Source organism: Loxodonta africana, chromosome 16, assembly GCF_030014295.1.
Source record: "Loxodonta africana isolate mLoxAfr1 chromosome 16, mLoxAfr1.hap2, whole genome shotgun sequence".
Taxonomy (NCBI): domain Eukaryota; kingdom Metazoa; phylum Chordata; class Mammalia; order Proboscidea; family Elephantidae; genus Loxodonta; species Loxodonta africana.
Window position 1 is genome coordinate 35,257,169 of NC_087357.1, and position 13,601 is coordinate 35,270,769.

General features: G+C 37.9%; 1 protein-coding gene across 3 annotated transcripts in view; it reads left to right on the forward strand.

Annotated features, from left to right (window-relative positions):
* The window catches only part of HPSE2 (heparanase 2 (inactive)), a 704,249-nt gene that overhangs the window by 429,351 nt on the left and 261,297 nt on the right, over positions 1 to 13,601 (forward strand). Inside the window, exon 4 of one of the 3 annotated variants that reach the window (XM_010589074.3) lies at positions 3,340 to 3,513. The exons of the other annotated variants lie outside the window; for them this stretch is intronic. Coding sequence (XP_010587376.2) covers positions 3,340 to 3,513 — 174 coding nt within the window. The remainder of the gene's footprint in view (positions 1 to 3,339; positions 3,514 to 13,601) is intronic. 3 annotated transcript variants of the gene reach the window in all.

Genomic DNA, 13,601 nt, shown 5'->3' on the forward strand with positions numbered 1-13,601 from the left:
TTAGAGACAAAACTAAAATTATGAAAATAACATGTATTTCATTGTATAGTTAATAAATTATAAGCTGTCATCGCAACTGTGAACTAATGATTTGAATAAATCAAATATTATTTAATTAAATATTTAACATTTATTCAGATAAAATATTTTGACTTTTGTAGCACAATCATAAGTATTGAAAGACTTCAAAAAATATCCTGAGGAAGGGCCTCTCTTTGTCTTTTAATATTCCAATTGTATTTTTGAGTATCTTATTATTTTATCATCCTTGTGAACTTCTTTTGTTCAGTTGTTAATGGATTTGCATTTAAGCAGTTATCAAGCATTGTTGTTGTTGTGGGCCATCAAGTTTACTCCTACTCATAGTGACCCTATAGGACAGAGAACTGCCCCGCAGGGTTTCCTAGGCTGTAATCTTTCCAGGAGTAGATTGCCAGGAATTTTCTCCCAGGGAGTGGGGTTTGATTTTCATTGATTTCATGAAATCCTGCATCTCTTTCTCAGACTTGTGGTTTAGCTTTCCAATAGATTTATTCTGGGTTTGCATTGTGTTGGAGAGGTTGAGGGCATCATTGATTTGATTAGTGGGGATATTGCCGAGTAGAAGGCATGTTTAAGTCAGGGGTCAGTTCAATCATAATTATTTTGGTGTTAGGATGACTTTTGCTTTTCTATGTATCCTTTTAATTCTAGGGCAGCCTTCTCAGGATTTTCATATTAACAAACACTTGAAATAATTCTCAAGCCTCAGGAAACACCTAGATAAAAAAATTATTATATCTAAAGCTCATAGTATGTTAGTAGGATCATGTAGTTGTAAATATAATAATCTAATAATCATATCAATGCTCTTTAAAATGGACAGTGATATCTTCCTCTGAATCTGTTTATTTTGGCCAACTTTTAACCTATTTTTTTTATGATTTTCCTCCTGCCACAACTGTAATGCAGGTCTGTGATATAGAAAGAAGAAACTTCAGTTTTTCCTTTTCATAAATTTGTTACTTGTTTTTTTTTTTTTAATCTTATCCATATAGACCTAAAAATCTTATCACAAATTTCTGTTATACAAAATACTATTGAGATATGGGTATGTAGCATATGATAAGTGCAAGAATAGGGTATTTTTTCCTCTATTTAAACAACAACAAAAAGACTTTTTAGGCTACCTTCCCTAAAAAGAAAAAAAAAAGAAGTAAAATTTCTTTCTTAAAATTAATCCCTTCCTTTCCTTTTTCATGAATTTAAAACCTCATAAGGCAAACATCCTATGTTTTTGTTCAATAAGTGGTTTAAGCCAAAGCGAGATACAGAAAACAAAAAAAAAAAAACCGATTGCTGTCAAGTTGATTCCAACTCATAGCGACACTATAGGACAGAGTAGAACTGCCCCACAGAGTTTCCAAGGAGTGCCTGGTGGATTTGAACTGCCGACTTTTTGGTTAGCAGCTGTAGCACTTAACGACTACGCCACCAGTGTTTCCAAAATGAGATATATAGGCTTGTTAAATTTAATTTAAATAAAGGTTGTGAATTTAACTGATGTTATTTCCAACATGAAAATGTATTGACAATGAATGACTAGTAAAGCCACAAGTGAAAGCAATATGAATAAAAATACAGCCCAAGATATAATTTTATGTAGGACTTTGAAAAAAAATTTTCTTACTGAGTGACATGGTCTGGCACAAGTAGGTAATTACAAATTTATTATACACATGTGATGGTTTCATGATCTCTTTAATAGAACTGCAGTGATTTAAAATATTATTTTGGGACCAAATATAATTAAATTTATTTTTAATTTATGAAAGACAAGCCTCTAGGTTGGAAGGCACTACACAACTTTAATGTGAAAGTTATGACTTTTTTGTTGTACAACTAACTACTCAATTCTGGGTTGACCGTGAGACAAGTTCATATTAATTTTTATTTTCAGTTGTAATAAGACAATTTCTGTTCTTATTCTTTATGCTTCTTAAACAAGGAAAAACTTCCTCCCACATGTAAGATGTTGAAATGGCAGCAGCACCCTCCCTCCACTCCTCATCCCCAACCCCACCTGCCATATCCTGCTTCAAAAACTGATAATGGTCTCAACTAAATGATCATGGTCCTACCTTACAGGTCTAAAAGACCTATAATAAAACTGCTAATGGGGCTGCTTGGTCACTATGCGTCAATCTCTCGAGGAACTCCTAGTGACATCTGTGGAACCCTGGCATTTCGCAGAACCCCATTTGAGGAACCCTGCTCTAAGGACTTATGTAATAATTACTAAGATAATATAAACTTCTGTACATAACTATTAACATGATTTTTTTTTTTTCTAATAAAGTCGTGTCATCCATACCTGGGGAACACTGCCTAAAAAGACATGTAAGATCTGGTGTGTTTAAAAGAGGAATTAGGGCATGCCAAGTGAGGAGAATAGTTAGAGCAAAGGAGGTTGGCTAGGAGGTTCCATAATAAATAGGACAGTGAACCCAACAAGGAACTCACTGAGAGCAACAGAGAGTCCTAAGGTTGGGGGAAAATTATGGCTAAGTAGCAGATGCCTTGAACACAAATCTATGGGAAAAAAAGGTCATGAAAATCCACTAAGATTTTAAAGAGTGCGTGAAAATGATGAAAGTGATTTGGGGGAAGATGAATCTGGCAGAATGAAGAGAACCTAGAAGTAGATAGGCAATTACAAGCATTGGTGTGACAATTCATGCAAATAGAAATAAGAGCCAGAACCACACTGGTGGCAATAGAAATGGAGGAATGGGATGGTTATGGGGTATATGGTTAATAGAGTTGATGGCATTTCAGATAAACCTGGTGATGAAAAATATGACTGTGGTATTTCCATACTCAAAAATATTAGAAATCGGGACTTGAGCAAACTGTTTTGCACGTGCTGGTAGGCTGAGCTATTTTTCAAGGCTCACCAGCCAGTCATCTTTCCTGATCTTATCCCCTGACACTATTTCCATCATGTTGTCATGGAGGAATATAGAGCCAGTAGTGCCAGATCTTCTGATTTTTCAGGAAAGTCTAGAAATCGGCTACTTTGTAAAATCTTCTCATTTTTAAACTTCAGCAATTCAATTTTTTTTTTTTTTAACATACCATGGACTGAAATTGGTTGCCAATTTGCAACCTCTAACTAGAAATCTGTGTGCTGCTTTCTAACATCACTTTGAAATGCACCCTGAACCTAAAGGGAATAGTCCCCTTTTAGAAGCCTTTTTCCTATTAACAAGAAGGTCATAGCTTTTTGTAGTAGCTGATATTTTCCTTCGGTGGGAATATTGATTTGAAAGTTACAAGCCTTTCTCTGCTTCTTCCCAGCCAGGTCTCTAGACAAACTTTATAACTTTGCTGATTGCTCTGGACTCCACCTGATATTTGCTCTAAATGCATTACGTCGTAATCCCAATAACTCCTGGAACAGTTCTAGTGCCCTGAGTCTGCTGAAGTACAGCGCCAGCAAAAAGTACAACATTTCTTGGGAACTGGGTAATGGTAAGTAAGGATGTTTTTTGCTCTGAATTGACAAGATAAAGGGGGTGAAAGAGATTGCCTTGGGGTATGATCTCAGTCAGAACATCTCTCGGGCACTCGCCCAGAAAATATTTGGGATGTGAGGCCACTGAGTTGACCTACTAGATGGTGAAAGATGTAGTGAATTCACACCATTCACAGCTATAGTCATCTCTCGTTTCCTTGTTCCAAATATGGGAAAAATGTCCACGTAATTTATGATTAACTAATTCATGTTAAAGCAGACACAATCTGTCTGCACAGCCAAGATCTCCATTTTACAATGTATGTTCTGTGGAACATTGGTCCTATAAGATGATTCTTAAAAAGGAATAATTCAAAAAGAGCTTTTGGTCAAGTGTATTTAGGAACCGCTACACATTATGTGTGATGAAGATTCTTGATGGATATTAGCATACAAAAGGCTCTGAGAAGTCCTGCTACAAAGAACTTTTTTTTTTTAAAACCCAGTATTTCTTAAACCACTTAATCAGGGCTGGATTCATGGATGTGTATCACGTGTAGTTGCATAAGGCTCCATGCTTGATTTAAAATTCTTAGTTTTTTTTTTTTTAATAAGGGCCCTCACATTTTCATTTCGCACTGGGTCCCAAAACTTAGGTAGCTGGCCCTGTTTAATCATAGAACTATTGTGTGTGTGTGTGTGTGTGTGTGTGTGCGTGTGCATGTGTACATATGTGTATTTTTATTGCATTCTGGAATTCGAAGTCCTCATAATAAGATGACAAGGGATGTGAGTCTTACAGAACAGTTCTATTCTCCATTAACTGAAATGCAGCTCTTGGTTTCTTTCTTCTTACTGGTCCTTTCTCTCTTTCTTCCCTGGAGTGGGGGAAATCTATGGAGAATTAGGGACCAAATGGAGACCTACTGAACTGAACTGGAGATGATCGGATTATAGGAGGCATAACTGGAGTAGCCTGAGACTTTTCATCTCCCAGACAAGCCTGGTATCATGCATTGCACAACAAAAGCAGGAATAATGTGACCAACTTTGAGCTAGGCAAAACTGCATGGAAGGCAAAGTGCTTTACTGGGCCTTCCACCGCCTGTTTTCTATTTCATGCTTCTTGGCATTCTTTGGTATTTTATGTTGTCTTCTCATGATATCCCACCTAACCTTACCCTGTTCGAATATCAGACTCCACTCAGTTTAGCTCTATTCCCCTCAAACAAGAGGGACCAACTAGGCGTAATGTTTTAAATGGGTGAGTATAGGACAGTAAGGAGTGATCCGGGCTCTGGTGAACTGGAGAATACATGCCCTGCTTAAAGGTTTTTTGTTTGTTTGTTTGTTTTTAATATTGTGCTGCCTAAATAAAATTAGTTTGTAAAATGTCTCAGCTAAGTATAGGTAAGCCCCAAGCAATTAAAACTTAGGTACAAGTGATTGATAGGAATAATTCCTCCAGGGATTTTGACATTGCTGAATGGGGAACCTTGTTGAACTAAATAAATCTCCGGCTGGGTATAATTGGAGCGATTTGCCGCTGTGGGGAAAGTATATACATCTTTCTGTATATATTCCTCTATTCCAGACAACTGGGAGCCTACCCTTTCCCATCCACACCCTTCCCCCAACTTATGCTAACTAGTTTGAAGATTGAGCTAATCACATTAAAGAAACATTACTACCCATCTGTCAGTTTGTCATACTGTGGTGGCTTACATGTTGCTATGATGCTGGAAGCTATGCCACTGGTATTTTGAATACCAGGAAGTCGCCCATAGCGGACAGGTTTCAGTGGAACTTCTAGATTAAGAAAGATCAGGAAAAAAGGCCTGGTAATTTGCTTTCAAAATTTAGGCAAAGAAAATCTTATGGATCACAATAGAGTATTATTCGTTATAGTGCTATAAAACGAGCCCCCTAGGGTGGAAGGCATTACACAATAGCTGCAACGGTGGAGTCAGACACACCAATGATCATGGAGATGGCACAGAGCCGGCCAGCATTTCGTCATGTGGTATGACGCAGTGGTAACCAACTATTAAGTCACGTAACAGAGCTGACGCAGTGGTAACCAACTATTAAGTCACGTAACAGAGCTGACGCAGTGGTAACCAACTATTAAGTCACGTAACAGAGCTGACGCAGTGGTAACCAACTATTAAGTCACGTAACAGAGCTGACGCAGTGGTAACCAACGACAATAGCAGTATTTAGTCACCTTAGCCATACAGCACTTGATTTCCTTTATCATATTTTTAGGTACCTTTTTTAGGGGCTTAGTGAAAACAAAGAATTATTTATGAAGAGGAGAAAAGTTAGTTTCCTTTCCTGTCATTGATAGAAAAATAACCAAATCTATGAATTTTAAATCCAATAAAATAGAAAGTGTCTGGTAACGTTTTTTTGTAAGCATTTCTGTCAAAGCAGATATAAGTGATTTTTAAAGTCTCTAGTTAGGAAAACTAGTTAATCAGTTGTTGGGTTTTTTGTTTGTTTTTGATCCTCCTTTTTTAAATAATGCATTACTGTTTATTGACATGACTTAAATAAATAATCTGCCCAACCCAGAGATATTCGTGGGTCCTACTTTTCTCATCCTTAGTTTTAGGATTTGAAGAAAATGTATTTCGCTGTTTCTTCTAGTGATAGTTTTTCCTGTGGTCAAAATCCTATCTCTTAAGATAGCCAAAGTATTCTGAACACAACTATTCTGTTTTGTATATTCAGTCCCTCCCCCCTCAAAATTGCATGGTCATCCTCTTAGCCTAGCCTTGTTTCCCCAATCTCCTGTCAGTTTTCTTCTTTGTAAATTTATATTTTTTGGACAGAGGTAATAGTTTAATCATTATATCCAAATTAGGGGGGACGATAGAACTGGTCAGTTCACTTATCACTCATCCTCCCACACTCCTACACACTGTTAACAAGCATTTTATCTCTAGAGGGGATCTAGGGTTGCAAAAACCCAGGTCGACATTTCTTTGGTTGTTTCTCCTAGAGTGGCTGAACTTCCAGAGACTAAACTATTTGTTCTTCTCCTTTGAAATCAGTGAACAGTATGGGTTACAGACCACAAAAGCAAGATAAAACCAGTATCAAGAAGTGAAGATTAAGAAAGTTGAGAGTGTTACATTCTATGGAAAAATGACTTTTTGGATATGAGGTTTTTAAAAATTACTTTCTGCGGATATAACATGTTTCCTTAATTGTCCATAAATTGTAAGCTTTGCCTGAGAAATGCCATGTAATGATTGTAATTATTTGCGCTTCTATTAACCATTAGTGCATCTAAAGTCAGGAAGAAGTGGGGGAGTTTTGAAGCTGGGAATCCAAATCTGGAAGTGTAGAATATGAATTTTAGTCCAGCTCTCCTCCAAGGAGATGGGGTTTGTTCTTTAAAAAGCTATACTTAACAAAAATTCAATAAAGATAATGTAATGCCTCTAAATGAATGGCCATTATACTACATCACAAAATCAAAACGCGCTTCCCAAATAGATCTGCTCGCTTCTGTGGGCAGCATAAGCTACCGTAATTAACTATTAAATCAACGTCATATATTCATAGCGACACCTCATCTATATATTCACCCATTAGTCTCTTAAGACTTTAGTTACATGATTCCGTTCCCTGAATCATGTGACTCAGCACCCTGATGTCTACTAAGTGAAATAAAATTTCTTACCTTAGAAAGTTTAGCTCCTTTGTGATGATAATTCTGACAAGGTTTTTTTTTTTTTTTTAGCCTGGGTTTATTTACTCTTTCATTTACTCAGTATGTGTTAAGCTTTTATTCTGTGTTCACATGGATAAATGTATGGATATATATTTATGTATAGCATATATGCATTTTGATTGTGTATATATAGCAGCTATAGTCTTGTTAAGGTTGAATCTCCTTCTTCAAACACACTGACAACTGTTCATTAGGCCAGGTATCCCAGAGCTTTGAGAGAACTGTATTTTCAGAGGATAGAGTTTTAATGCTCAGGGGAAGAGGAAAGCGGAAAGAGGAAGAAGAGGGTAAACGAGAAACCACATAGTTTCTTTACCTGCTTACTTTTCTCTCCCTGACTGCTTCTCGCCTTCCTTACCTTCATTCTCTCAATTCTTTCTCCACACACTTCCATCCACATACATACTCTCATGCTGTTTCATCACTCTTGCATTAGTATGTACGTTTTGAGTACTTGTCATGCAAAATACTGGAATGGTAGTTGGAGGATATCCTAAATGCCTTCTTTGCACGCTACAGCGTATTTGCTAAAGCATACTGTGACAGAGAGTGAATGTACAGAGCAAAAAGTCCTACTCTCCAGGAGCTTATTATCTAATGGTGAAAAAAAAAAAAAATTTTTTTTTTTAAAAAAAAGGTGAAAGCAGGGTAAACTCAAAACTTTTTAATAAAACCCTTGTATTTTTTTTTTTTTAACCCCCGATGGTTGGAAAGAAGTAATAAATCAAGGAAGTTGTTAAATCAACAAATAATATATGATAAAATATAAATTAATGCACAAAACTGTTGATAAATTCATAGCTTACATTTGCATGTGCTTAAGTTAATTATCTTTTGGTTATTGAGGGAAGTTAGAGATGTGTGAATTACATTAATTTGTTATTTGAGTTCATTGTCAAAGTGAAGAACCATCTTCTCTCGTTAAAATCCCATTTACTGCCACATTTAGATAGTCGAAGAGGGTATTTGTGGGATAGCTGCTTTGTGTGTGGAGACTGGATGAGTCATTGGTATGACTAAGGTTGTCATTTGTTTTGTTGTTTTGAGGTACCGTTACAACTCAATTGACACTTTAAGAAAAGTAATAATTATCATAAAATTCTATTAATTCCTTAAACACTCACTTTGGTTGCTCAGAACACAATGCTATGAAAAAGATCATACCTAAATGATATTGTCCAGAAAAATGAGGTGCTTTTTTCTACTGCAGTATGGCTTTTTTATTGATATTAATACTTCTTGGCTTTCTTCACTTCATTTAGCTTTCACGCAACAAATATTTATTGATGACTACCTATTGTTAGTTGCCAGGGAGTCAGTTCCGACTCATGGCGACCCCATGAATAACAGAATGAAACACTCCCCGGCCCTGTGCCACCCTCACAATCTTTGGCGTATTTGAGCCCATTGTTACAGCCACCTTGTCAATCCATCTAATGGAGAGTTTCCTCATTTTCACTGACCCTTTACTTTCCCAAACATAATATCCTTTTCTAGTGATTGGTCTTTCCTGATGACACGTCCAAAGTAAGCAAGAGGGTCTCGCCACTCTCACTTCTAAGGAGCATTCTGGCTGTACTTCTTCCAAGACGGATTAGTTCATTCTTCTCGCGGTCGATGGTTTATTCAGTATTCTCCACGAACAGCGCAATTCAAATGTGTCAATTCTATTTCCATCTTCCTTTTTCATTGTCTAGATTTCACAAGCATATGAGGTGATTGAAAAGATTATGGCTTGGGTCAGGAGCACCTTAGTTGTCAAAATGCCATCTTTGCTTTATAACACTTTTAAAAGGCCTTTCGCAGCTTATTTTGTATTAGGTTTGAGAGATACAGTAGTGAATAACAAATATCCCTGGCTACAGCTTAATGGGGTGATAGATAATGAGTACGACTTGAAAACAATGTACTATTGTGTTCTCTCTCACACCATTTTTGTCCCTTAGTAATTCAAATTGAAATGTTCAACTTGACACTGTTGCTTTTATGACAATAATTTAATGTACACAGCAGGATAATTATAGCAGAGTTTCTTGCCCTTTTGTACTATTTAGAGAGTACTTTTATGTTTACTGCTTGTTTTTTTTGTAGCATATATCAGTGGTTCATTCTTTTCTATTGCTGAATGTTGTTGTTAGGTGCCATCAAGTTGGTTCCAACTCATAGCAACCCTATGCACAACAGAATGAAACTCTGCCGGGTCCTGTGCCAGCCTTACAATTGTTGTTATGTTTGAGCTCATTGTTGCAGCCACTGTGTCAATCCACCTCGTTGAGGGTCTTCCTCTTTTCTGCTGACCCTGTACTCTGCCAAGCATGATGTCCTTCTCCAGGGACTGATCCCTCCTGACTACATGCCCAAAGTATGTAAGACGCAGTCTCGCCATCCTTGCTTCTAAGGAGCATTCTGGTTGTAATTCTTCTAAGACGGATTTGTTCGTTCTTTTGGCAGTCCATGGGATAGTCAATATTCTTTGCCAACACCACAATTCAAAGGTGTCAATTCTTCTTCGGTCTTCCTTATTCATTGTCCAGTTTTCACATGCATATGATGCAATCGAAAATACCATGGCTTGGGTCAGGCGCACCTTGGTCTTCAAGGTGACATCTTCGCTCTTCAACACTTTAAAGAGGTCCTTTGCAGATTTACCTGATGCAATGCATCTTTTGATTTCTTGACTGCTGTTTCCATGGCTGTTGACTGTGGATCCAAGTTAAATGAAGTCCTTGACAACTTCAATCTTTTCTCCGTTTATCGTGATGTTGCTCGTTGGTCCAGTTGTGACAATTTTTGTTTTCTTTTTGTTGAAGTACAATCCATACTGAAGGCTGTGGTATTTGATATTCACTAGTAAGTGCTTCAAAAAAAAAAAAAAAAGTAAGTGCTTCAAGTCCTCTTCACTTTCAGCAAGCAAGGTTGTGTCATCTGCATAACACAGGTTGTTAATGAGTCTTCCTCCAACCCTGATGCCTCATTCTTCTTCGTATAGTCCAGGTTCTCGTATTATTTGTTCAGCATATGGACGGAATAGGTATTGTAAAAGAATACAGCCCTGTTGTACACCTTTCCTGACTTTAAACCAATCAGTATCCCTTTGTTCTGTCTGAACAACTGCCTCTTGATCTATGTAAAGGTTCCTCATGAGCACAATTAAGTGTTCTGGAATTCCCATTCTTTGCAGTGTTATCCATAATTTGTTATGAGCCACACAGTTGAATGCCTTTGCATAGTCATGGACTTGCTCTGATTTTCTTCAGTTTCACCTTGAACTTGCAAATGAGCAATTGATGGTCTGTTCCACAGTCGGCCCCTGGCCTTGTTCTGACTGATGATATTGAGCTTTTCCATTGTCTCTTTCCACAGATGTAGTCAATTTGATTTCTGTGTGTTCCATCTGGTGAGGTCCATGTGTATAGTCGCCATTTATGTTGGTGAAAGAAGGTATTTGCAATGAAGAAGTCATTGGTTTTGCAAATTCTGTCATTCGATCTCTGGCATTGTTCCTATCACCAAGGCCATATTTTCCAACTACTGATCTTTCTTCTTTGTTTCTAAGTTTTGCATTCCAACCGCCAGTAATTATCAATGCATCTTGATTGCATGTTCAATCAATTTCAGACTGTAGCTGCTGATAAAAATCTTTATTTCTTCATCTTTGGCCCTAGTGGTTGGTGTGTAAATTTGAATAATAGTCATATTAACTGGTCTTCCTTGTAGTCTTATGGATATTATCCTATCACTGACAGTGTTATACTTCAGGATAGATCTTGAAACGTTCTTTTTGACGATGAATGCAACACCATTCCTCTTCAAGTTGTCATTCCCAGCATAGTAGACTATATGATTATCTGATTCAAAATGGCCATTACCAGTTCACTTCAGCTCATTAATGCCTGGGATATCGATGTTTATGCATTCCATTTCATTTTTGATGATTTCCAATTTTCCTAGAGCCATACTTCTTACATTCCAGGTTCTGATTATTAATGGATGTTTGCAGCTATTTCTTCTCATTTTGAGTCCTGCCACATCAGCAAATGAAGGTCCCAAAAGCTTTACTCTATCCATGTCATTAAGGTTGACTCTACTTTGAGGTGGCAGCTCTTCCTCAGTCATCTTCTGAGTGCCTTCCAGCCTGGGGGGCTCATCTTCCAGCACTATATCAGACAGTGTTCCACTGCTATTCATAAGGTTTTCAGTGGCTACTGCTTTTCAGAAGTAGACTGCCGGGTCCTTCTTCCTAGTCTGTCTTAGTCTGGAAGCTCAGCTGAAACCAGTCCTCCATGGGTGACCCTGCTGGTATCTGAATATTGGTGGCATAGCTTCCAGCATCACAGCAACACGCAAGCCCCCAAAGTACGACACACTGACAGACACGTGGGGGATTGCTGAATAGTATTCCAATTTATTGATATATCACATTTGCTTTTCCATCCACCAGATGGTGGACATTTGGATTGTTTATGCTCATTGATCATGATAAAAAAAATTGCTGCTATAAACATTGACTTACACACCTTTGTTTGGACATATGGTTTCATTTCTCTTGGTAATATACCTGGGAGGGGAGTGGAGTTTCTAGCTCTTATTGTAAATTACTATTTAACTTGTTAAGAAAGGGACAAACTGTTTTTCAAAGTAGTTATACCATTTTACATTTTCACCAGCTATGCATGAGAGCTGTAGTTTCTCTACATGCTTGGCCATACTTGTTTTTGTCTGTCTTTTTTACTTTAGCCATTCTAGAGGGTTTGAAGTAGTGTCTTAGCATGTTGAGCATCTTTTCATGTGCTTATTAGCTATTCATGTACCTTCTTTGGGGAAATGTCTATTCAAACTTTCTTAGTTATCTAGAGCTATAACAGAAATTCTAGTTATCTAGAGCTATAACAGAAATTCCACTGGTGGGTGGCTTTAAGAAACAGACATTTATTTTCTCACAGTTTAGGAGGCTAGAAGTCCAAATTCAGGGTGCCAGCTCCAGGGGAACGTTTTCTTTCTCTGGTGGCCCTGAAGGAAAGTCCTTGTCTCTTTGAGCTTATGCTCCTGGGTGATCTTCAAGTTGCTTGACATCTCTCTTCCTCATCTCTGCTTACTAACTTGGGTTTAATCTCTTTTACATCTCAAAAGAGATTGACTCAAGACACACCCTAAACTCATCCTGCCTTATTAATATAAGAAAGATAACCCATTCCCAAATGGGGTTATAGCCATAGGCATAGAGGTTAGGATTTACAACACATGTTATCGACGGACACAATCTGTAAAACAAACCTTTTGCTCTTTTAATTGAGTTACCTTGTTGTTATTACTGAGTTGAAAGAGTTCTTTCTGTATTCTGGATACAAGTCCTTTATGAAATATATGATTGCAAATATTTTTTCCAACTTTCTAGTGAATCTTTTCATTTTCTTAATGCCCTCTTTTGAAGTACAAACATTTTTAATTTTGATACAATTCAGTTGATCAATTTTTCGTTGATGGATTGTGCTTTTGGTGTCATAGCTTTGCCGAATTTAAGATCACAAACATTTTTCTCCTATATTTTCTTCTAAGAGTTCAGTTTTATAGTTTTAGTTCTTACATTTGGGTTTGTGATTGGGAAGTATAAGTCCTCCAGCTTTGTTCTTATTTTTAAAAATTGTTTTGGCTATTGTAAAAATGGCATGGCAGAGGCATCTAAACTCCTCTAATTTCACAAGGGAGAAGGAAAATCAAGATCAACAGCCCAAGACTGACTCCTAAGAGACAGAGGTCAGACATATCTCCTCTCTTCAACCTTCGTAACAATTCTGACATCAGCCATCCCTCCCATGGCACTCTTCTCTGCTTGGTTCGATAATTCATTGTAATTGCCACGTGGAACTCACAATGTTCATGATTATGTGGTTTATTAAGGAAGTAGCAGGTTACAGTTCAGGTTCAGGAATGCTCAGGATACAGTTCTTCAATCAGGACAGCCTCTTCTCAGCCGTGCCCGAAGGCCGGCCTCTCTCTCTGCCCCTTGGCTCCTCAGCCCCTTGGCCCAGCCTCTGCCCTGTTCAGGCAAGTGTTACAAATCTCTTTAGCTCCACCAGTAAGTACCCGGAGGCACCCCACTACACCAGTAAGCCTTAGCCTGAAGGTACTCAGCTCACTCGCTCTGTGGGTCAGTACACTCACTGTAGCCGCCTCACTCCATGGGCCGGGAAGCCCACCATGCTGTCTTGCGCCAGTCTTCTTACTGAATCTGCTGCTGCCAGTTCTCTGCTATGCTTGCTGCCGCTTCTTGCCATCTTGGGCCATCTCCAGGGTTATAGCACTCTATCGCTTGAGTCTAGGAGGTTCTCAGTGCAGGGATACTGGGTCTAAAGGACATGC